At 42.1% G+C, this 25,718-nt stretch overlaps 2 protein-coding genes across 4 annotated transcripts in view; one reads left to right on the top strand and one right to left on the bottom strand.

Annotated features, from left to right (window-relative positions):
* The window catches only part of SNX22 (sorting nexin 22), a 43,727-nt gene extending 21,580 nt beyond the window's left edge, over window positions 1-22,147 (top strand). The window contains exons 4-7 of one of the 3 annotated variants that reach the window (XM_075345640.1): window positions 2,350-2,444; window positions 5,462-5,491; window positions 12,747-12,814; window positions 19,013-22,147. In XM_075345640.1, the coding sequence (XP_075201755.1) occupies window positions 2,350-2,444; window positions 5,462-5,491; window positions 12,747-12,814; window positions 19,013-19,122 (303 nt within the window). In that variant the 3' untranslated portion in view covers window positions 19,123-22,147. Of the gene's footprint in view, window positions 1-2,349; window positions 2,445-5,458; window positions 5,492-12,746; window positions 12,815-19,012 lie in introns of all 3 variants that reach the window. The other 2 variants (XM_075345639.1, XM_075345641.1) reach the window with 2 other exon arrangements.
* The window catches only part of PPIB (peptidylprolyl isomerase B), a 34,569-nt gene continuing 29,298 nt past the window's right edge, over window positions 20,448-25,718 (bottom strand). The window contains exons 3-5 of the mRNA XM_075345642.1: window positions 22,745-22,838; window positions 21,979-22,163; window positions 20,448-20,885 (exon numbers count right to left, since the gene is read on the bottom strand). Of these exons, the coding sequence (XP_075201757.1) occupies window positions 20,763-20,885; window positions 21,979-22,163; window positions 22,745-22,838 (402 nt within the window). The 3' untranslated portion in view covers window positions 20,448-20,762. The remainder of the gene's footprint in view (window positions 20,886-21,978; window positions 22,164-22,744; window positions 22,839-25,718) is intronic.

Here is a 25,718-nt window from a genome sequence, read left to right as displayed (position 1 = left end):
CCGTCATCATAGAATCATCAGCAATAACTGCCATCTCCTATCTCCGTAATGGGAAAGTCTTCACTGATTATCAAAATTCTCAATTCTGAGATAAAATCTAATGACTGATCAATTCTTGCAGAGAAAGAAGCGAATTGGACTGATAATATATATTACAAAGTTGCTTATTGTCATGTGTACTATTCATTTATGAAATACAAATAAAAACGACCATTACTTGTTAAAGCTGCTCATCTAATTCAATGTGAGGTGTGCTTACAATGTGGCTAATGTCCAGTATTAGAAGTGAGGTGAATTTTATGGATTTGGGTGCAATATAAAGAAATGTTTCCTCTAGAGCATTGTGTAAAATATGTTGAGTAGACATTCTTTATCAAACTTCTAGATACTTTATCCATATTATGTGCCTCTATTTAACACAAGAATTACATTTGGTTTCACAATTCATATACCGAAATATATATATCAGTCGTAGACTTGTATATAAAAATAAACTGTACAGGAATGGCAACTAGTGTGACCATAATGAGGGCCAGGAGTAGCCCATAAATTGCTTCCATATGCTCACAAGAAGCTGTGGCGTACAAAAGACTGAATGGCTTCATTGTAATTACTGCCATGAATGTATAGGCTGGAAAAAAAACAAAAAGTAGAAACCGCACAACCTTATGTGTTAAAATATATGCTGTACAGTCATGGCCAAACGTGTTGGCACTCTTAACATTGTTCCAGAAAATAAACAATTTCTCTAAGAAAATTATTGCAATTACACATGTTTTGTCATACATGTTTATTTCCAGAAAAAAAGGCAAATTGGACATAATTTCACACACTACACAAAAAATGGGCAGATAAAATTGTTGGTACCCTCAACTTAATATTTATTTGCACAATTTGTGATTTATAAATAACTGCAATCACTCGCTTCCTAGAACGATCAACAAGATTCTTAAGGCCCCGTCACACAGAGATAAATCTTTGGCAGATCTATGGTTGCAGTGAAATCATGGACATATTGTTCCATTTGTACACAGCTACAAACCTGGCACTGATTGTCCACAATTTCACTGCAACCGCAGATTTATCTCTGTGTGACAGGGCCTTTACACCTCTCACCTGGAATTTTGGACCACTCTTCTTTTGTAAACTGCTCCAGGTCTCTCATACTTGAAGGTTGCATCTCCCAACAGCAATTTTAAGATCTCTCCACAGGTGTTCAATGGGATTTAGATCCAGACTCATTGCTGCCACTTCAAAACTCTCCAGCACTTTGCTTCCATCCATTTCTATCCATCCATGGATGTTTCTTCCTGTATGTTTGTGGTCATTGTCCTGCTTGAAGACCAATGACTTAGGATGCAAACCCAGCTTTCTGACACTGGTCACTACAATGAGACCCAAAATCCTTTGGTAATCTTCAGATTTCATTGTGTCTTGCACACAGTCTTGGCACCCACTGCCAGAGGCAGCAAAACAACCTCAAAATATCTTTGAACCTCCACCATCCATGTATAATTGTAGGTACTGTGTTCTTTTGTTTGTAGGTCTCACTCATTTGGCTAACAGTTGAATGATGTGCTTTACCAAAAAGCTCTATTTTGGTCTCATCTGCCCAGAAGACACTTTCCCAGAAGGATTTTGGCTTATTGACATATATTTTGGCAAACTGCACTCAAGTTTTTATATGTCTCTGCATCAGCAGTTTGGTTCCTTCCTGGATCTCCAGCAATAGCATTTCCTTTCAATCAAAAGTCGACCGATACTTCTTCACACTGACACTGCACACTGAGCCTGCAAGACAGCTTGAATTTCTCTGGAACTTGATTAGGCCTGCTAATCCACCATCCAGACTATCCTGTGTTGTAACATTTCATACATTTTTCTGTGCCATCGACATCCAGTGAGATTAACCATATTACCATAGGTTGTGAACGTTTTGATTATGTTGTGCACTGTGGACAAAGTAGCATCAAGATCTCTGGAGATTGGTGATATTTGTCAACAATTTGGTTTTCAAGTCCGCTGTTTTCTTCTTAGTGTGCATGCTTAGTGTGGCACACAGACGCACAATGCTAAGATTGAGTCAACTTCTCCCGTTTTTATTTGGTTTCAGGTGTGATTTTTCATATTGCCCACCCCTGTTACTTGCACAGGTGAGTTTGAATGAGCATCACATGCTTGAAACAAAGTTGTTTACCCACAATTTTGGAAAGTTGCCAACAATTTTGTTCTTCCCATTATGAGGGTTTATGTGAAATTATGTCCAGTTTGCCTTTTTCTTCTGTGATTGTTTTTTTTTTTTTGTTTTTTTTCCTGCTGATTCTTTTCTGTATATTTATTTTATTTTAGGGAGTTTTGTTGTTTAACAAAGAAGTTCCCAAGGATTTGTTAGATTTTCTAAAACTGAAACATTTTCCACAGAGCAAAAAGAACTGCTGCTTAGGGTGAGTATACAACATTACAATGTTTGGAGCTATACAATGTTGACAGAATTTACAGAGCAAAAGAAGATTGGAGAATATGCCCATAGCAGTCCATTCTGTAACAAAATACAGAAGAGACCAGAATTGGTTACTATGAGACATTCCTTAAAGTAAATCTGTCACCAGGGTATTGCCACTTAATCTGCGAGCAGCATAACCACATAAGGGCAGACATCCTGACTCCAGCGGTGTGTCATTTACTGGGCTGCTTAGTGTAGTTTTGATATAATCACTGATTAATCAGCAGTAGATTATCATTAGCGGACTACTTGGCATGCTGCCAGGTAGTCTAGTATATTCATGAGCTCTGTATAACTACTAGATCTACAGCAGAGAAAACATTGATTTTATCATAATGACGGCAAACAGCTCAGTAAGGCTAGTTTCACAACATCCGGCTTTCCGCCGGATTGGGCGGACTCAAGTACAGTGTGATACAGTACAATGACAGCGCAGCAACTTCCGGGTCACATAACAGCATGTGATCAGAGCTTATTGCACTGCCATTGTACTGTATACACTGTACTGGAGTCTGCCGAATCCGGCAAACCGGAGAAAAGCCGGATGTGTGAAACTAGCCTAAGTGACACATCGCTGCGCTGGAATCAGGGTCTCTGTCTCTACATTATGCTGCCTGGTGACAGATTCCCTTTAATTGGAGATAAAGGGGGGTTTAATACCAGTATAAAAAATATTGTTAATCTTCGGGCATATGCACATGTTCAGTATTTGCAGCATAAAAATCTGCAGGAAAATTACTGCTTAAAGTACATGCATGTTAAATGAATAGAAAAAAACCCAAAACATTAAAGTAGGTGAAAAATGCTGAAACAATTCACCTGCTGCTGATGTTAAGCTGGTTCAAATCTGCAAGAAAAAAATAAGCCTCATGAGGTTTGAAAAATCCCATCCACTGCTGTCAAATTGGAGGTCGTTTTGCAGAAAAAAAAATGTAATGTGTAAATATAGCCTTAGCCAGAAGTTCCCAACCTTTTCAAATATAACATACATGAGTAAACCGGCAGCATTGTACAGTCATATGAAAAAGTTTGGGCACCCCTATTAATGTTAACCTTTTTTTCTTTATAACAATTTGGGTTTTTATCTAATATAAAGCTAATGGCACCGAATACAAAATCTCCAACGGTGCCCCCCAACTAACATTATTATTATTTATTATTATAGCGCCATTTATTCCATGGCGCTTTACAAGTGAAAGGGTATACGTACAACAGTACATAACAGACTGGTATAGGAGGAGAGAGGACCCTGCCCGCGAGGGCTTACAGTCTACAGGGAATGGGTGATGGTACAATAGGTAAGGACAGAGCTGGTTGCACAGTGGTGTACTGGACTGAGGGTTAATGTAGATTGTAGGCTTGTTGGAAGAGGTGGGTCTTGAGGTTCCTCTGGAAGCTTTCCACGGTAGGGGAGAGTCTGATGTGCTGAGGTAGAGCATTCCAGAGTATGGGGGATGCACGGGAGAAATCTTGTACGCGATTGTGGGAAGAGGAGATAAGGGAGGAGCAGAGAAGGAGATCTTGTGAGGATCTGAGGTTGCCTGCAGGTAGGTACCGGGAGACTAGGTCACAGATGTAGGGAGGAGATAGGTTGTGCATGGCTTTGTATGTCATGGTTAGTGTTTTGAACTGGAGTCGTTGCAAAAAGTCGAGGCAAAAGTGAGCTCTGACACCCCCCCCCCTCCCAAGGGCTGAAATATAACTGCATCCCCTGCTCCCGACATACCGTAGTTACATCCCTGAAAAAGGTATAAAAAGGTATATCCTGATCACACTACTTTAGGATTTATCACAGGTTAAATGTTTAAAAAACACCTTGCTAAACCTGAACTTTGACCCTACCCATCACACCGTACTGCCGTGTCCTAGCTTCCATTTTGTATTTTTCATTCTAGTATTAAGGCCTTGTAAAGCCATGACATCTCCTGATGCAAATCAGTAAGAGAGGCTGCCAGCAGCACGAGTAGCCATACTTTGGGTCTTTTAAGGTTGGTGCCCATGTCAGGATTTTCAGACATACAGAATAGGTCAAGCATAATGGCAAAACATGATGTGAAAAGAGCCCAAGTGAATTCACATGCACTAGATTTGTTGCAGACATTCCTGTAACAAATATTCTGCATATACCGAAAGGGAAGGCATTGATGGGAGATTTCTATTATCACTTGGAAGTATCATAAAGGCACGTGTTGGCCTATGCACGTTATCTTGGAAAGTGGAAAATAAGTTTGTAAATTTTCACTACTGAATCTAAATATGTAACAATAACTAGTTGATTCTGGTAATTACCCTATAAAGACAAATGGCCCATAAATCCGAATTTAATTTTATTTTTGCTGCAAAACAAAATTGTGTATGTACGGAGAACCATAAGGGTACGTGGCCATGATGATTTACTCGCGGTTTTGATGTTTCATATTTTCGTTGCATCAAAAACGCAGCATTTTACAGTAGACAGCAAAGCGGATGGGATTAATAGAAATCTTATGTCCCCTGTGCTTCTTTTTTATGCTGCGTAAACTCGGCTGCGGTGCATTTTTTCCAGTCCACAGCACGTCAATTTCTCTTGCAGGTGCACTGAGTTTTCTGCGGTGTGTAATTAATTTTCCCACAGGCTAACATTAGATGTGGAAATTTCTCAGGTAAAAAAACGCACATGTGGTTTTGATGCGTTTATGTTGTGGAAACACCATAAAACAGCATGTAATCCACATCTGTCAACATCCGGAAGTTTAAAAAAAAAACGCTTTTATTTAAAGTATGACACACCAAACAGGAAAAAAAAAAACGCCATAAAAATGCAGCATGAAAAAGTGCACACAAGCAAAATAAAAAAAAAAAAATACAAGTAAACGAAGGTGCGGAGATGGTGCAGAACTCTCTGCATACTGATGGTGGGAATGTAGCCTGAAACTAGTCAGTTTACTAATGGTCATGTACAATGTTTCTTTCCAGCAGACTCTTGAACATCACTGCAGGAGAGAACAGGTAGTCTTTTGCATCATTCACTAAATGCTTTACCAATTTTTCAAGTTGTTTTTTGTTTTTTTTTCATTATGACATTAGTAACTTGTATTTGTTATTACAAAAACCATTTAATAGCAGTGAAGCGAAGGTTTTTCTCAAAGGGACATAGATTTATACCTCCTAATATCTACTTAAGTGTTAACTGTATTTACATGATTTGCAAATATTAGCTTAATTTTTATTTAAAAAGGTTGTCCACTTTTTCATTTTTGTATATTTTCCCCCAACAAAAAACCTACACCTATACTCACCGCACGTGCTGTTCCGGCAGTGTCAGCATGGCCTCTGGAGGGAGCGGCTCGCTTGATATTGGCCGCAGTGATTGTCACGCAATCAGCTTTGTCTTTGTTCTCCCCCCCTATTGGAAAAATAAATACATCTGGAGGAAGTGAGAGAGGAGTTCTCATTTCACTTCCTCTGGATGTCTTGATTCCCCCTCAATGAGGTGGAGAGTGAAGACCGCACTGATTGGACACAGAAATAGTGACCTAACAATGTTATGCAATCCCTGGGAGAGGCATTTATTTTTCTAGGGGAAAGCATAGTGCAAAAGGGCTTGTCCGAGTAGTGGACAACTCATTTACCAACATAACGACCAAACGCCGTAAATTTATGGCACATGGTTAAAAGTCCTGAAATCTTGCCAGAGTAGGTCTGTGTCTCCACAGCTGGGGACCCAGAAGACAGATGCAGTTTATCACCTTTCTCTCTTCTATTTTGCTGGCTACATAGCACTCAATGAGCTCTGTGGTGATGCTTCTGTAGGGCCTGACAATCACATGATCGTAGTGTTGAACTGAGGTACCAGGGGCCTACCAGTAGCAATGACTCTAAAAGCCCACTGTTCAATTACATACATATATTACAATGCCGTAATTCACATACAGTACTTATGGTTCTATGAGATTCTGCCTTTGTACATAGTGAATCAAGTGTACTGTGCCAACAGATGCTCATATTGTGGGGTGGATAGTTACTACTGCCAAGTGGTCTACTAGGGAAATTCGCCTGTTCCTCTGCAGGCCAGTCAGCCTGCATGATCATTGGTTATCTTCCGGCATAGCAGAACTGCTAAGTCCTGGCAGACATATCAGTTCTGCCAGTTACTTTTATCACTCCATTGGGCTATTTTCCACTGTAACTGGGGCTGCGATGGAAGCCCAAGTTACAGTAGAAAAGTAAAATGTTGCCCAGAAATCTTGTATGATCTCTTGAGGCACAAATTATGTAAAATCTAAACACATTACCATCTGCAAAAATAAAAATATAAAGTAATAAATTGACACTGAAAAAAAAAATAGTAGTACATCCATGGAAAAAAAACTATAAAAATTATACTGTACCACTCATATTAGGTATCCACATAACTGCTTTAACCTGGAAAACTAATAAAAAAAAAATATGCTTTGCTTTTATATTTACATTGCAAAAAAAAAGATATACAGTGGATTAAATAGTAGTTTAAATGTACCCCAAAATAGTATACAATTTATCAGTCAAAAAATAGAGACTCATGTAAGTGAAGAAATAAAAGTAAAAATCTAATTTAAGGCCTTTTCTGGTTTGGTCATTCTAAGTCTCTGTTTACACTATTCTCATGCCTTCTGATTTTCTTCCCACAATTACAATATTTTTCACAAAGCTCAGTAAATACAGAATTAGAAATGGTGTGAATCAACGTGTAGGACCCAGTCCATTGGCCAGCTCTGTATTCTCTGTCCGCTGGACCAGTGGAATGATAACTGCCTCCAACATCTGCGGCTCTTCTTTTGATAAACTGGCCTAATACAAAATTACATAACTAACAAAAAGACTGCTGGAAATGCAAATGTGAACAGGGTGCTAGCTAAAAAATATGCAATCTATATAAAGTAACATTTGGTTAAGGACCCCATAAATAAGAGATTACCGTGAAGCGGTTATGGGGCAGTAATGAATTGATCAATACATTAGCTAAATATCTTTTTTTTTTTTTCTTTTTTTTTTTCTTCAAATAATCCTCAGCAGTTATGCAATGTCATATTTAAATTTTATCTATTTTTCATATGGCTAATTGTATTTTTCATTCCTTATCTATATATATAATTGCCTTATTCTGTCTGTCTGTCTCCAAAGTTCTGTCCTTACAACGACAAGCGTCTCATTGGCCGCTCGCATCGGCTCTGCCCCCCCGCACTGATTGGCCGCTCGCCCAGGCTCTGCCCCCCACACGGATTGGCCGCTCGCCCCGGCCCCCTGCACGCATTGGCAACTCGGCCACGCCCCGCCCCCCTCACGCATTGCACGCTCACTCTGGCCCCGCCCCCGCACGCATTCCCCGAATCGACACGTAGCCCCGACTCCCAGGTGAGTGCTGTACCCCCGGGAGCCCACATCAGCGTACGCCGGCAACCCAGCCGACACATACCCTCGCATTGCTGGGGTTGCCGGTGTACGCTGGTGTGGGCTCCCATGCGAGCAGGGGGGCAGGGTACGCTGGTAACCATGGTACACATCGAGTAATATTGTGTAGCATGGTTACCAGCGTACACCGGCTCCCAGGTGAGCGCATCAAGGTCCTGCACTGAACAAAAACACACACACACACACACACACACACACACACACACACACACACACACACCAGATCGCATCCACACACTCACAACTTCCAGTGATATCGCTTGCTTCTCAGCGGCGATACTGTGCGTGCAGTGACCTTCCAGGACCTGCCAGAAGATCACATGGCCAAAAGCATGTGGCATCTCCGGATGTTGAGTGTGAGCGCGTATGTGCAATATCGTCAATGTGTGTATGCGATCGGGTGTGTGCGGAAGGCAGAGGAGCACTGCGTGCAGCACAGCTGCCAGTGCCCTCCTGTGTGCGGTCCCAGCAGACGTGGGGTGTGAGTGTATGCGATCACATGTGTGCGTGTATACTGTCTGATGTGTGACTGTGGAGCACGATGGGGGGGTGCACAGCATGGGGGATGGAGCACAATGGGGAGTGCGCAGCATGGGGGATGGAGCACGTTTGGGAGTGCGCAGCATGGGGGATGGAGAACGTTTGGGGGTGCGCAGCATGGGGGATGGAGCATGTTTGGGGGTGCGCAGCATGAGGGATGGAGCACGATCGGGGGTGCGCAGCATGGGGGATGGAGCACGATCGGGGGTGCGCAGCATGGGGGATGGAGCACGATGGGGGGTGCACACCTTACCCCAAAACACACACACCGCCACACACACTGGGAACCACAAACGTCGCTCTACACACACCCGCACACACACAACACCCAACACACACAGACAACGCCGCACACACACAACACCCAACACACAACACCCAACGCCGAACACAAACACCCAACACACACAGACAACGCCGCACACACACAACACCCAACACACACACACACACACACAACGCCGCACACACACAAATATACGCACATACCGCACAACACACACATTGCACAAAACCTACCTCCCCCCAAAACACACACACGCACCCCACACCCACACAAACCGTGCAACACACACACACAACGCTAGACACACAGCGCTCCGCAAACAACGCAACACACACAACGCAACACACAAACAATACCGCTCTCACCCCCCGCCACACCCAGACAACACCCAGAACATGTACAGCGCCTACACAAACGCTTGGTAACTACACACATCGATTTTATTTATATATATATATACATATATATATATATATATATAATATAACAAAAATCATACATGAACTACACAATACGTAAATTCTAGAATACCCGATGCGTAGAATCGGGTCACCTTCTAGTGTATTATAAAGCAGTTATGCTTGTTCATATTTCTCTGAATTTGGTACAAAATTACATGTATGTAACACCATAACAATTACGCAAATATAGACTGGCTAATCAAATGCAAAGTTGTGGATGCTGGAAGGTGGTAGGTCGGAGGTTGTGCTCATCCATGATAACTAACCTGTTATCATTGCTTTTTTTTTTTTTTTACTAAATATCATAAAACTATTTTATTAGTATGTGTCAGTTTCTCTCCACTATCTAATACTGCAGATAGCCCATTGACACATAATATAATCATGTATCATTTAGTGCAGATGAGCTGATTAATTTTAAATCTCCGCATTCTGTAATAATAATTTTCCAGCTTTATGGGACTTCATATCTTTCATATAAATAACTATTTTGCTTAGAAATATCTGTTTTGTGAGCATTAATTATCACTAGTTTTATGGTGTGTGGTGATAATTTGCTTAATTCAGTCTGCCATCTAGTGGTCACCTGTGCAATTTCAAATATTTTGAGCACCGCAAGTATCTAGAATGGAGGATGTGTGCGCCCCCCTCCCCCCATGATAAAATATCACTGTAGCGTGAACATTTTACATATATTTCACCCAAGAACCAAATATCCATTTTGTGAGTAGTTTATATAGTGAGATAGGGGAGAGTCTAACTTGAGTCTCCGTTAAACTACTCAGTATAATTTTTATTTTGCCACTGAATCAAATTCACCTTGTTCTTCAGAAATGTGTTTTGGATCATGTTGGAAAAGTGCATGTCTACCAAGGGCACAGAGGACCATTTACAGTGTTCTATGCAACAGAGTGGTAGTGTATCTGTAACAACTAACAGCATACGAATGGTTTGTGTTCCGTGCGTTCTTTTTCTCACCTCCATTGACTTGCATTGGTGAGGCTCAGCCTTCATGCGACCATAGACAGCATACTGTGGGGGTTTGTTCTCTTCCCCCTCCCCCCCCCTTTTCCCTGGCCAAAAAAAAGCTGAGGGGGGAAAAAAATAGATCAACATGGCCTTATTTAACATAGGAGTGAGTGCAATATGATTTTTTTTTTTTAATCTGATTGCACTCAGCGTATTTTATACGCAGATGTAAGTGAACTCTTCTTAAGCTGCAGATTTTGTAATGAAAGTTGTATTATTAACCATGTTGTGGGCTAAAAAAAAAATGTTCTCTGAAAATGTCATGAAAAGGTTTTTAAATTGTTCTTGTATTCTGTGAGATATTAATTAAAATGTTACTTTTAAGGGGACGTACTCAATTATCCTGAGCTTTATCTATACACCTAGGTATATTTGTTTTCTGAAAAAGGTATATTTTAGTTTCCCAGGTGACAACAATCTTTTACTAAAAGGAAATCTGTCAACTATTGTTTTTTTTTTTTTTTGCTACCCCATCTTAGAACAGCATGATGGTGAGGCAGAGACCCTGATTCCAGCAATATATCAATTACAGAGTTCCTTTTTGTAGTTTTCATAAAATTGTTTTATCTGCTGCAGATCCACCAATTCTCTGAATGTGGTGTGGGTGGTTACACAGAGCTAAGCAGATTGGCAGCTTTCTTCGGCAGCTTGGTGCCTTTGCACAGTGTACAATCGGAGTTGGGGGTGGGATTATACAGCTCATGAATGAGTACTACATTGCAGGTTCACTTGTCCTCTAGTGATAGCTCCTGCTAACAAACTACAGCAAGCAGCTCATTAAGTGACATATCGTTACAATTAGGGTACTTTCACACTTGCGTTCAGCGGAGTCCGTCACTATGGAGGATAGCGCAGTCTGCAACGCACTGCGCTATTCTCCATAGACTTGTATGGACAACGCACTGTAACGCAAGTGTCAACGTTGCATCCGCTGGACGACGCAGCCTCGTTATTTTGACGCTGCGTCGGGGGACGAAACGCAGCATGTAACGTTTTTTTGAGCAGCACAATCTGTAGGATGTCACTGCACATGCTTTTTTTTTTTAAATCAAAACTTTATTTTGTCTCTCGGTAGCCAAACGTTCAGCTGAGTGAACGGCCGCCAGCTATTGAGAGCGATCAGGTGATCGTTTACAATAGTCTGCGGTCGGTAAAAACTGTAATGAAGAAAAAAAAAAAAAGCTTTGTACGATCCGTAGCATCAGTTGTGCCACTATATGCAACGCATCCGTTACACAACGCAATGCTACGGAAGCCGTCCAACACAAGTGTGAAAGTAGCCTTAGGGCTCTTCTCCACTGGCGTGTAAAAAATCAAAATGTGAGTAGAGTGTCCTGCGTGTGGTCTGCGTACGGTGTGTGGTTTTTTTTTTTCCCCCTCACATAGCATCCGTATGACATGTGAGCATCATGCGAGTGCTATGTGAGTTTTTAGGTAAGCAGCGTAGGACTGGCTACGGGAGAAATCTCCTGTAAAACCAGTCCTGGCCGTGGTTACCTGCACTGAGCTCCGGAGCTGTTACCTGAGCTTCAGAGATCTGCCTGATCTGTTTGCAGCTGTGCTGACCTGAACATCAATCACTCGGTGCTCGCTGTTCAGGCTGCACTCTGGAGCTCAGGTGACAGCTCCGGGGTTCAGTGCATGTAACGGCGGCCAGGACTGGTTTTACAGGAGATTTCTCCCGTAGCCAGTCTGACGCGGTATGCAAGTGTCATGATCCGTGAGACATGCGTATGCCACCTGGATTCTGACTTTTTTTTTCTCACCCCCATAGGATTGTATGAGGGTGAGAGAGCTGAGAATCACATCAAATCGCAGCATGCTGCGATTTTAAGGAGAGCCCGTGTAGAGTCTGAAAAAACGGGGACATGGAGACTGCATCATATGAAACCCTTTGACAGATTCCAATCAGTTTTTCCATGCGATGGAATTTGGAGAAAAAAACACGCCAGTGAAGAGCCCTTAGGGTCTCTGTCTCCACAGCATACTGCGCTTAGACTAGATGACAAAAACCTGGTGCCAGATTCCCTTTAGGCCTCCTTCACACATCCTTGTTTCCAGTACATGTGGTATCTGATATAGTGTGTAGCCATTATAACCTATAGGGCTGCTCACATGCCTGCGTTTTTACATGGGCTGTGTGTCTGTGCAGAACATGGAGAAGTGTCTATTTTTTGAGGCAGCACAGATGACATTGGTCAGTACAAGGCTATGGGACCGTGAAAAACACGTACAGCACACGGTTAGTATTTGTGTGCCATCCATTTGCCGGCCGTATGTAGTGTTTAACCTCAAAGTATAGGAGAAGCCATGTTTAGTTCTTTAGCCAACCGAGAAAACCACTGATGACATGGGTACCATTTTGTCACGTATGTAGTTTAAGAAGGCTTTAGAGGTCCTAAGAAAATAAAAATAAGATACACCACAGCTGCAATGTCTGTTCAGTCAGAACTCAATTTGGCAAAATATTAACATTTATCCCGATTTCCTTTTGCAGTTCACAATTGGCGCACAAGGCAGTGGTAGGATTCTACAAGGATCTGTACATTTTACCCCCAGATACAAGTAAGACATGTACTATTATTAAAGAATATTCTGTTATTCTTCAATCATTCAGCAGGAGAAATCCTTTGTGTACCGCAAATTCCCATCTTTTCTCATGAACAAAAATGGCATCTTCAGTTTGCTGCCTATACTTAATGTTAAAGTACATCAAACATGTACAAAAATAGAATACCCCCTTAATTCCGGTCTTACTTTTTTTTTTTTATTCTAATTTTGTTTTTACAATTCAAACTGATAAATATTTGGCTAACCTACATTCCCCTCCAATAAAGCCACCCAACATTTTCAGAAAGATCTGACATACCTACAATGAAAAGTGTTGTAAGGCTCTGTTTTAAATTAGAATTTCAAAGTACAGTACATTGGATATAAAAGTCTACATACCCCTGTTAAAATGCCACATTTGTCATGTAAAAAACCAAACCATACCAAGCAGAATTTTTCTACCTTTAAAGGGAACCTGTCAGGGCCTGTATGAACCCAGAACCACGAGCAGTTCTTGGTGCATATTGCTAATCCCTGCCTAACTGTCCTAGCCTATGGTAGTATACATAAAGATATCTTTAGAAAAAGTATTTCTAAAGATCCTTTTTATATGTTAATGAGCGTAGTGACTAGTCGCAAGGGCATTATTTCCCTTGGCTAGTTGGCCCCCTTAGCATGTAAGCACGCCCCTGTGGGCATGCTAACTTGCTAATGAATGCGCAGTCAAACATGGTCGCTCTCACTACTCTGCTGCCACCGCTGTTTAATGGCTCAGTGCACATAGATTAGCAGTCCCCGAACGTCCGGTTATGTGCACTACACCAGTTTGAAGCCAGGACGCATACACCCAGCTTCATAGTGCACATGACCGCAAGTCTGGGGACTTCTGATCAAGCACACTGAGCCAAAAACCAGAGTCAGGCGCAGAGGCAGCAGAGTGGCGAGAGCAAACATACCTCTGATGCTGTGCATTCATTAGCATGTTAGCCCACCCACAGGCATGCTTACATGCTAAGGGGGCCGACTAGCCAAGGGAAATAACGCCCTTACATCATTAGCATATCAAACGATCTTTAGAAATACTTTTTCTAAAGATCTCTTTATGTATGCTTCGATGAGGGGGGTGGGGGTTGGATACAACTAAAATGTGTCCAGAATTAGCCATGTAAATTTTCTCATCAGAAAGTAAGAGGACAAACTCTAGTGTCACCTTTTGGAAGTAGCAATCCTAAAAGTCAATATCACCCCTTTAATGAACCTTGTCATATGACTTAGGATAAAGTCCAATCCAAAAACTCGATTTTCAGACTGTTTTTGGTATTGCCCCTTGTCAGTGCAAAGTATGAGATTAGATTTGGCTAAGTGAATTAAAGTCCTCTTCCTCTCTAAGGAGAATATTTATCTTTATTTAATTTCCCAGAGGAGCATTGGAAGGCATTTGACATGCCAGCATGAGGAGACTCTCCACAAGGAAAGTCCTTACCCCTTAGATTCTAGAATTAGCCAATCACATTTAGAGTCTGTGCACACTGGGAAATTTGCTTTTCTTAAGAAACATCCGCACCCTCTGGCGAACTATTCACCCGCAGCAAAAACCACACCAAAAACGCACCCCGAATCCATATGCAGTTTTACTACGGTTTTGGTGCGTTTGTTCCACGGGTTGGACCCTGCGGTTTTTTTACAGTTATCTATGGCAAAACCGCAGGTACCTGCAGAAAAGGGACATGCTACTTTGTTTGCTGCAGAAATTGTGCAGAAAAACCTATAGGAAAAAAAAAACGCAGTGTGCATAGTATTTTAGATTTCTCATAGATTTTGCTGGAGAAGGACTGCAGAAAGGTTATGAACAAAAACCGCACCTTTTCTTCAGCAAAAACTGCAGCATATACGCGGCAAAAAAAGTGTGCACACAGGGCCTTAAACTCATGTGTCATACTAATCAGTACACAACTACCATCATTTAAAGCTTAAAATGTTCTAGTAGGAATTTTCTGAGATTATCATGGTCCACAAACAGCTTATAAACAGCAAAGGCTCTCATTGTTGCAAGTTATTAGTCAAGAAAAGGGGTACAAAAAAATAAACCTTCCAAGCAGGTATACCATGGAATACTGTGAAAGACATAAAGAAGTGGTTTAAATTTGGCACAACATAAACATTACCTAAAACTGGACATTCCTCACAGTGATGAAAATACAAGCATAAACTGCCAAGAAGAGGCATACTGCAACATTAAAGAAGCTGCAGGTGTTTTTTTGCAAGAATTAGTTGTGTACTGCACGTGACAACACTCTCTGTATTATCCATGTGTGGCCTATGGGGTAGGGTGGCAAGACCAAAACCTTTTCTTTAAAAATCCAAACCTGGCTTTTGATGTAAGTTTTGGCAAAAAAAAAGTCTGCCAGAAGCATGTTGGGGAAACGTGTTATGGTCTGAGAAGACAAACTTTTTTTTGGAAAACCAGCAGTGTCCATGACAAAGAATACTAATAGGGGATGTGCGCACGTGTGCGTATTGCATGCAGTTACACTGCGTTCTGCGTCCCCTGCACAATTTATGAAGATTGTGCAGGAGCCGTGCGCACGTGGCACTTTAGAACGCAGCGATTCGGCTGCTGCCCGAATCGCTGCGTTCTAAGAAGTGACATGTCACTTCTTTCGTGCGGTTTGCATGCTGTCTATAGGGAGATGCAGCATGCAGAGCGCATGTTCTCTGCCGGCACCATGCGCTTCAGAATGGAGCTTTTCAGCTGCGCTCTGAAGCGCACCTTTTAGGTGCGGTGCAGAGTGCACACGTGCGCACATAGCCTTACCCACAGTGAAGCATGGTGGAGGCACCATTTTGCTTTGGGGTTAATTTTTTGGCAGCTGGAAACACAGCTTTTAGTCAAGGTAAAGGGTATTATGAACAGTTTGAAATATCAGTCAATTTTTAAATCAAAACCTTCATATGCCTCTGCTAAATAGCTGAAGATAAATTTAACCTTTCAGAATGACAACACTAAGCAGAACACCAAATCAACAAAATAGGTTTGACAGAGGATCAAAGTTTTGGAATAGTCTAGACCTGAATCCAATTGAACATTTGTGGGTGACCTGAAAAGGGTTGTACACAGGAGATGTCTTCACAAACTGACAGATTAGGAGCGCTACAGAAAGAACGGGCAAAGATTGCCAGTTCTAGACATACCATGCTGAGACGCTTACTCAAAAAGACTGAATATTGTCAAATTAAAAAAGGGTACTTCAATAAAAGGTTTAGTTTAACCAAATTCACGACCAATGACTTACTGGTAAGTCACTGGTCGCCTCCCTCCCTTACCGTGGGCTCAGGCAGCGAGCCCGGTATAATCCTCGCACATCACGTGCATCGGAGATCTGCCTGCACCTGTTAAAACTTTAGATAGTGTTGTCAAATACTGACAGTGTGATTTAAACTGCCACGGCGAGGATCGTGACTTAATCACAGGGCGCCAATGATGTCCCCTGATGCTACCATGACAAACTTCCTGTGAGTGTAAGGTTATGTGCCCACGGGAACTCGCACCTGCGGATATAGCCGCAGGTTTCCCGCAACAGATCCCCGGAATCCGCAGCTATACATAACTGCGGGATTTCAGCGAAATAGCTGCGGAAAACCTGCGGACATTCATGCGACTTACCTGCGGAAGTCCCGGCCTCTATCTCCATGGTGGAGGGCCGGGATTTCCGCAGGTAATTCCGCAGGAATAATTGACATGCAGCTGCGGAACATACCGCAGCATCGACACAGGCACTCCATGTCCCATAGGATAACATGGGAGTGTCTGTACTTGCTAAAACCTGCAGATTTATCCAGAAAATCCAGATAAATCCGCAGGTTTTCCGCGGTAAGTTCTGCGGTTACAGACTCCCATCTCCCATGGGCACATAGCCTTAGGCGGGCTTTGCACGTTGCGACATCGGTATGTGTGCTGCCGCAGGAGCGAGAAACAAAATCTTATCTGTCGCACCATCGGCATTATGGAAATGTCGTTTGATGCAGCGATGATACGATGAACGAGCGCAAAAGCGTCGTTATCGTATCAAAAAGGTTTTACACGTTGCGATATAGACTGCGACGCCGGATGTGCGTCACTTTCGATTTGGCCCCATCGACATCGCATGTGCAATGTCGCAACGTGGAATGATGCATTTCTGCTGATCAGAGACATGCTACTCTGATCAGCAGAAATGAACAGGCGATTGGACTATGCAGTCATAAAGTCCCCTGGAGGGACTAGTAAAAGAAATAAATGTAAACACCCCCCCCCCCCCCCCAAAAAAAAAAAACCAACCACGTTCAATGAAAATGTGTTAAAGAAGACACACATTTGATATTGCAGAGTTCAGAAAGGCCCTATTAAATATAAAATCAATTAATGTGATCGGTGCGCGGCGAGTGAAAAATTCCAAAAAAGTTTTGGCTGCTGCAAAAAATTTTTTAGAATGTAATAACGGGCGATCAAAAGGTAGCATCTGCACAAAAATGGTACAATTTAAAAATGTCAGCTCAAGAAGACTTTTTTTTTCCCCATTTCAATACACTTGGAATTTTTTCCCCCCAGTTTCCTAGTACACTATATGGCAAAACTAATGATTTTATTCAAAAGTACAACGCGTCCCGCAAAAACAAGCCCTCATAAGTTTGGACAGACTAATTAATAAATAAATAAAAATTATGGCTGTCTGAAGAAGGGGGGAGGAAAAAAGGAAAAAAAATGAAAAACTGAAAATCACCCGTGGGTGCATGGGTTAAGGATGTGGACATTTATGCAACCATATTTTATTTTTACACTCTGTTTTTCAAATTTGTACATATTATAGGAGACATTAAAAGGTGGATACATTTCTGAAGTTATTCTCCAAGGGTATCCCGGAGATTCAGCACTGATGGGGGTGGAAGCACACTCGGCAAACAGGAGAACAAGGGACTGGATCCAGCTAGTTACTCCAGATTATTCAGGCAAGATAATTTTTCATTTTCAATAAAATATAAAAAACTTTTAATATAGTTGCTTATTAAGGTTAGCCACAATACACACTGTCAGCAAGCAGTGTATAGCGGTCAATAACAGACAATGCATTTAAGCGCACAATGAGTCTTCATCATGGTCGTATACTAGGACCATGATGAAGGTGCATTGTACACTGAAACACGTTGTTACTGACAGTTATATGTGTAACTGCTTGCTGACAATGTGTATTGTGGCTAACTTTTAAAGCAAGTATATTACGTTATATTTTATTGAAAATGAAAAGTCACCTTGCCTGAATAATCTGGAGTGACTACCTGGATCGAGTCCCTTGTTCACCTATATTTTTTTTTATTACAGATCAGTCTGTTCTTTGAAGAGGAATATTCATACTTTCTTTATCCACTGTGTCTCTACCCCTCATCTTTAATGGGCTATCCCAAGAACTTCATTCATTATGCAGTGTTTCTGCAGTGATTTGCAGTATTTGTTAAAAAAAAAAAAATGATTTCATGCACTATGGCTGCTGCCCCCACCATAGACAGAGTGGGAGCTGCATCCATAGCGCACAAATAATGACATGCTGCTTTTATGAACGCATGGATTTGGGTCAAAATTTTAGCATCCAAATCGCTGCGTTCAAAAAAAAAAAAAAAAAAATGCAACGTGCGCACGTATCATGCACAATCTACATAGATTATGCATTTATGTTGCAGTGCAATACGCAGCTTAAATGCATACAAGTACGCAACATGCGCACGAGCCCTAAGGGCTGTATGGTTTTTTTTTTTTTTAACAGTCCCCGTCCCAGGATCTGTGATATGATTAGACCATGTCTCTGTACGGGACAGATCCAGTACATAGTATATAGCAGGCACACAAGATTCTCAGCACAGGAATTTTTTTTTTTTTTTAAACATCAATTGTGGAAGTTATTTTAAATTTAATTGATTAAAATAAACTTTTAAAATGGGTTTTCCCATGAAGTAGTTCAGTCTGCCATTTTTGACCACAAGAACAATACACTTATGGCAGTTTATGAAATAGCGATAACAAAATCCTGACAGTCCCTAATCAGCACTGGGGTCCATTGGTGAACATTCAAAATGGATCTAGTATAGGTCATCTCATTTGCACCCAGAAGCCATGACTGTAGTGTGGAAAGTGTTGATCCCACAAGCAGGCCTATTTTAATGTATTTTTTTTTCCCCATTCAGATATGCTTGAGGATGTCGTGTTACAAGGAGTAATTCAAGGACTATACCAGCAGACTCTCAAGAATCCTCCTATAGCCAAACAAAAGTTACCAAGTGACCCTGTTCCATGACTGTCAGAAAACCGAAAAGAACATCTCTCCATTTGGATTAGTGAAGTCTGTACTTTCTGCTGGCACCATAAGTGGATAAAACTCATATTGAGAAAGATTGATCCAGTATTTAAGGGAAGAAAGTACCAATATTCCAACAAGAACCTGCAGAACTGGTCTTTACCACCGAACCCACCCCTGTATCACGGACTGGAACATTGGAGGAGCATTATTATTATTAATTATTGCATTAATAGATTATTTTCAGTACCATGTTGTACAGAACAGTGGAAAGGTCTCCACACTGACATTTGTGGACTAAATTTAGGTTCAAGGTTTTTGTTTAAAAAAAAAAAAAGTCAATTCCAATTAGAGAGGTGACAAAGGACCATCATATGGCGCTTCACTCGTAAATGTACATTTTTCAGACAAAGGAGTCTCCACCAGACAGGGATTTCTCCTGAAAACACCAGTACTCTATCAAGTGAAGAGCCTATTGGACTAAAGCTCAGGGTGCTGACGTCTAGGATCTGGTGCACTGTGAAGCTGCACTGTAGCCTATGGATTACAGATTGTGCACGAGAAAGCCAAACACTATAGTAAAGCAGGAATCTTATGTGCAGATTTATTTTTCTTTTATGGCCATAATGTGAAACTGACAACACTTATGTACTTTGACTGGCAACGTGTATTTTAATAGATTATGTTCTGAGGACCATTTACAGTAACTTCATTTTCCCCTAGGGCTTGCTCACACCACTGTAACACACCTGAGTGCTATCCGATGCATACGCTGCAATGTTACACTATGGTGCAGTGCCAATCATTGACTTCTCATGTTGAATCGGCATGAGAAAGATGGAGAAAAAAAAAGTGTTTTTGGTTAGCAACGTATATTAGATCATGCGCACCTATACAAGTCTATGGGTGTGTGTGAAACACCGGACTGCACTGATTTCATCCAACTGCAGTCAGATCTATGCACACACAAGCAATGGAGAGAGTAATCTTTCCTTCTTTGCATCTGTGCTCAGATTCTTGCATGAATTGAAGCAGAGTAGATGACACTCGGCTCACGCTCGCAGAAGGGTTTGAGCTGAGTGTCATTTCATAGCCGATTCGCTCACATCTGATGCTATACGCCAATGTGACCTTTGACTTGTCCATGAACAAAATAGAGGTACCAGTAAGTGTTTGCTAGAGTACATTAATATTGGGGTAAAATACTTGGTGACTGATGGGAAAAGTTTTTAAGATCTCTGTACTGTAATGAGTTTTGCCCTAGTGTCCTTCAACTACAAACTAACCACCGAGCAAATACAACATTAATATTAAATCATAACCAATTGTTTTTGTAAAACCAGTTTATTTCAAGGAATTGTACACAATTGTAATGTTTTCCTCAACCCAATTTGGACACATTAAACACGAGGTGGGTGGAATGTGTAAGTCAGTATACTGGAGCTCCAACAGTGTTGGGCAGCATTTTGTTTTGGTCACTTATAGATCAATTCTGAGCTACACAGACGTCCCTGTATAGATGGCAAAGAGCTTTCTGCCCGTCGCAGATCAAAAGGCAACTGGTTAAATATTTCGTCAAGCTCCAACTGATCCAGTGATGGAAGAGCGATTTCTGGTATAGTTGGCACTGCTATAAAAGTTTACTCTTTAGCAATTCCAAATGGCTTTTCCACATCAATCTTCCCACAGTTTACAATAACCACGTCTTTAAGAGGCTTGTCTCGTGAATCTGTCTTGGTGGATTCAATTTGCCTCACCACATCCTGCAATTAAACAACAGAGGATATTGTACAGAAATGAAAACCTGAAGGTCACAGAAGGACTGTACTATTTGAAAGGGAATCAGTCAGGAAGTTTTTGCTATGTAATCTATAGACAGCATTATGTAGGGGTTAATACAGATTTTAATGATGCGTCTCTTTTCACACTGTGCGGAATTTACCCGCTATGGGTTTTGGTTTTTTTTAAGCTTCAGAAGATTAGCATTGCCGGACTAGGTCAGCTAGTCCGGCATGTCACCTGCTCTGATTAGCATCTCACTATCTGTAGACATTGTTTATACAGAGCCTGGTGTGGGCGAAGGCAGCTTTCTGAACTCTACTACATGCTAAATCTAAAAATGTCAGAACCGCTGCACCCAATAATCTAAGTAATACATCATTGTATTTAGGGTCTCTCTACCTATATTATGCTGCTCAGATGAGGTAGCGAAAACCTGCTGACAGATTCCCTTTAGTGTTTGTTTAATGAATTAACCATGATATAATGCATTTCCTAGAGTTACACACAATTACTATACAAATTAACAGGGACTATGAAATACAAAGGTCATGCTAGAAGTGCTCTGGCTAATAGTAAAGGGTCCCATGCTAGGTTGTATAGACAGGTATAGTCCTACCGGAATAACAGCTTTAAGAAGAGATTAACAGTATTTTATATTTTCCGTTTCATTATTACGTTCTTGATGGTTATGTAGCCTCAACACATTTCATAGCGCTCAGACTGTACAAAGAATGGTAGAGAATAATGTACATGTATACAGCGTAGATGCTTCAGCGGGCCACCATTATGGCTGAGCTATAAGGCCTGTACAGTAAGGGACGTGAGAACTGCCGGGAGGACTAATAGAGCATCTCTGTAGGATTAGCAGGTACTACAATACATGAGCCCTGTTTTTTTATTTAATAAAAGTTGTTTTAGTATTCATTTAATACCCATTGGAGGAGCTTTAAAATGTGAGGGAGGGAAGTCCAAAAATGCACCCCAAAAAGTGTATGGAAACTGAAAGTAGCTGCAAATATGACAATCTATCCTCCTACATTACTGATCAAATGAGTTATTGAATCAACATCTTACCACTCCTTCCAGAACTTTGCCGAATACCACATGTCTTCCATCCAACCATGTAGTTTTAACCGTTGTGATGAAAAACTGGGAACCATTTGTGTCTTTTCCAGCATTGGCCATGCTCACCCAGAATGCACCATAGTGTTTTAGCTTGAAGTTTTCATCAGGGAATCTATCGCCATAAATGCTTTTTCCTATATTAGAAGATGAAGATTTATGCAAAATAAAGGACTTGTCAAGAAGACCACAATTACTATGTTCCAAAAATAGTGTCCCACGTCTATAGGTTGGTTGTGGTAACTCAACTATCAAATGATAAGTAATTACTTTACTAAGGAAGCAAATGGACCAAGTGTCATTTGAAAAAAAATGTCTACATCAGTGATCCCCAATATTTACCTTGAGAGCAACATTCAGCTCTGAAAGAGGGTCACGAGCCACATCCAACCCCGACTAGTCACCTCCACACCCTTTTGCCTACCAACACCAACCCCAAGTCCCTCCTTCCCAATCAACGTAGTGAAATACGGCTGCTGCTCTCACTCACAAATTACAGCTTTGCACTAATTACACTGCATGATTTGTACACTATTTCTTAGACGTATTTCCCCAGCAAACATTTGTGCCATATTCCAGGATAAGTCAAATGAGTATGAGACAAGGAACTAACTCTTCAAAACAACCCCTTAATGGAGGACAGGAGACCACCGTCTCCAGGCAAGGAAAGAACGATAGGTATTATAGAAAATATATAGTATTTTTCCGGTTTACTGACCTCCTGTACCATCTCCTCGTGTAAAATCGCCTCCCTGAATCATGAAGTCTTTGATCACTCGGTGGAACTTGCTGTCCTTAAAGCCAAACCCTTTCTATAAAGAAAATAAGCCAAGAAAATACTTTAGATTTAAGTTTTTAATTCAGCTTTTGGATGTAAGTTCTAGAGCACACCTTAAATGGAATAAGTGGGTTTTTGCTATTCAGTTTGAGAGCAGCATAATATAGGGAACAAGAGCCTGTTAGGCCATGTGCGCACGTTGCGTCGTGTCACTGCAGAAATTTCTGCAGTGATTTGACAGTTCATGCGCACTTCAAATCGCTGCAGAAACACTGCATAATGGATGCAGTGTTTCTGCAGAAAAAAAAAACAAAACAGATTTCATGCGCTCGGGATGCTGCCTCTCCCATAGACAGCAGGAGCTGCATCCAAAGCGCAAGGTATACGTGACATGCTGCTTTTTTAAACGCAGTGATTTTGTCAAATTTTTGACTCTGAAAACGCTGCGTTCAAAAAAGCATCATGCACGAGGATTATGCACAATCTTCATTGGGCAGGGGATGCAAGATGCAGCGAGTCTTGATCATGTGCACATATCCTGATGCTGCTCTCAGATTATAAAGCAAAAACCTGCTCACAGATTCCCTTTAAAAAGGAAAGGTATATAAATATGAAGAAAAATATCTGAGTAAATAAAGATGTATTTTAGTTACAGTAAAAATGTTTGATATTGGTAAATATTTCTAGAATATGGAAAAAGTACAGTTTTCCTATCCTCTATGAAAGGGGTTGTCCACTACTTGGATCAAGTTGTATAAACCTCATAAAATGGCTAGAGATGATGGTACTGGGTCTCCCGTGATGTTCTGTCATGTGAGCCCTGCACTATATAGAGAAGGGCTGCACACCAGTGAGTGCAAGGGGAATAAATGTAAAGCAGGAACTGCTATATGAATACTGGCATGAAAGAAGGGAATTTTGTTTACTTACCGTAAATTCCTTTTCTTCTAGCTCCTATTGGGAGACCCAGACAATTGGGTGTATAGCTTCTGCCTCCGGAGGCCACACAAAGCATTACACTTTAAAAAGTGTAACCCCTCCCCTCTGCCTATACACCCTCCCGTGCATCACGGGCCCATCAGTTTTGGTGCCAAAGCAGGAAGGAGGAAACTTATAAATTGGTCTAAGGTAAACTCAATCCGAAGGATGTTCGGAGAACTGAAACCATGAACCAAAGAACAATTCAACATGAACAACATGTGTACACAAAAGAACAAACAGCCCGAAGGGAACAGGGGCGGGTTGCTGGGTCTCCCAATAGGAGCTAGAAGAAAAGGAATTTACGGTAAGTAAACAAAATTCCCTTCTTCTTTGTCGCTCCATTGGGAGACCCAGACAATTGGGACGTCCAAAAGCAGTCCCTGGGTGGGTAAAAGAATACCTTGAATAAAGAGAGCCGTAAAACGGCCCCTTCCTACAGGTGGGCAACCGCCGCCTGAAGGACTCGCCTACCTAGGCTGGCATCTGCCGAAGCATAGGTATGCACCTGATAGTGTTTTGTGAAAGTGTGCAGACTAGACCAGGTAGCCGCCTGACACACCTGCTGAGCCGTAGCCTGGTGCCGCAATGCCCAGGACACACCCACGGCTCTGGTAGAATGGGCTTTCAGCCCTGAAGGGACCGGAAGCCCAGACGAACGGTAGGCTTCAAGAATCGGTTCCTTGATCCACCGAGCCAAGGTTGACTTGGAAGCCTGTGACCCTTTACGCTGGCCAGCGAGAAGGACAAAGAGCGCATCAGAACGGCGCAGGGGCGCCGTGCGAGAAATGTAGAGTCTGAGTGCTCTCACAAGATCTAACAAGTGCAAATCCTTTTCACATTGGTGAACTAGATTAGGACAAAAGGAAGGTAAGGAGATATCCTGATTGAGATGAAAAGGAGATACCACCTTAGGGAGAAAATCCGGGACCGGACGCAGAACCACCTTATCCTGGTGAAACACCAGGAAGGGGGCTTTGCATGACAGCGCTGCTAGCTCAGACACTCTCCGAAGTGATGTGACTGCCACTAGGAAGACCACCTTCTGCGAAAGACGTGAAAGAGAAACATCCCTCATCGGCTCGAAGGGTAGTTTCTGAAGAGCCGTTAGCACCCTGTTAAGATCCCAGGGTTCTAGTGGACGCTTGTAAGGAGGGACTATGTGGCAAACCCCCTGCAGGAACGTGCGTACCTGCGGAAGCCTGGCTAGACGCTTTTGAAAAAACACGGAAAGCGCCGATACTTGTCCCTTGAGAGAGCCGAGAGACAAACCCTTGTCCATTCCGGATTGAAGGAATGACAAAAAAGTGGGCAAAGCAAACGGCCAGGGAGTAAAACCCTGATCAGAACACCAGGATAAGAAGATCCTCCACGTCCTGTGGTAGATCTTGGCGGACGTTGGTTTCCTGGCCTGTCTCATAGTGGCAATGACCGCTTGAGATAACCCTGAAGACGCTAGGATCCAGGACTCAATGGCCACACAGTCAGGTTGAGGGCCGCAGAATTCAGATGGAAAAATGGCCCTTGAGACAGCAAGTCTGGTCGGTCTGGCAGTGTCCACGGTTGACCCACCGTGAGATGCCACAGATCCGGGTACCACGACCTCCTCGGCCAGTCTGGGGCGATGAGGATAGCGCGGCGGCAGTCGGCCCTGATCTTGTGTAACACTCTGGGCAGTAGTGCCAGAGGAGGAAATACATAAGGCAGTCGAAACTGCGACCAATCCTGAACTAATGCGTCTGCCGCCAGAGCTCTGATCTTGAGACCGTGCCATGAATGCCGGGACCTTGTTGTTGTGCCGGGACGCCATTAGGTCGACGTCTGGCGTTCCCCAGCGGCAACAAATCTCTTGAAACACGTCCGGGTGAAGAGACCATTCCCCTGCGTCCATGCCCTGGCGACTGAGAAAGTCTGCTTCCCAGTTTTCTACGCCCGG

Source organism: Anomaloglossus baeobatrachus, chromosome 4 (assembly GCF_048569485.1).
Source record: "Anomaloglossus baeobatrachus isolate aAnoBae1 chromosome 4, aAnoBae1.hap1, whole genome shotgun sequence".
Lineage (NCBI taxonomy): Eukaryota > Metazoa > Chordata > Amphibia > Anura > Aromobatidae > Anomaloglossus > Anomaloglossus baeobatrachus.
The sequence above is the reverse complement of the archived record's forward strand: the minus strand, read 5'-3'. Positions and strand labels throughout refer to the sequence as shown.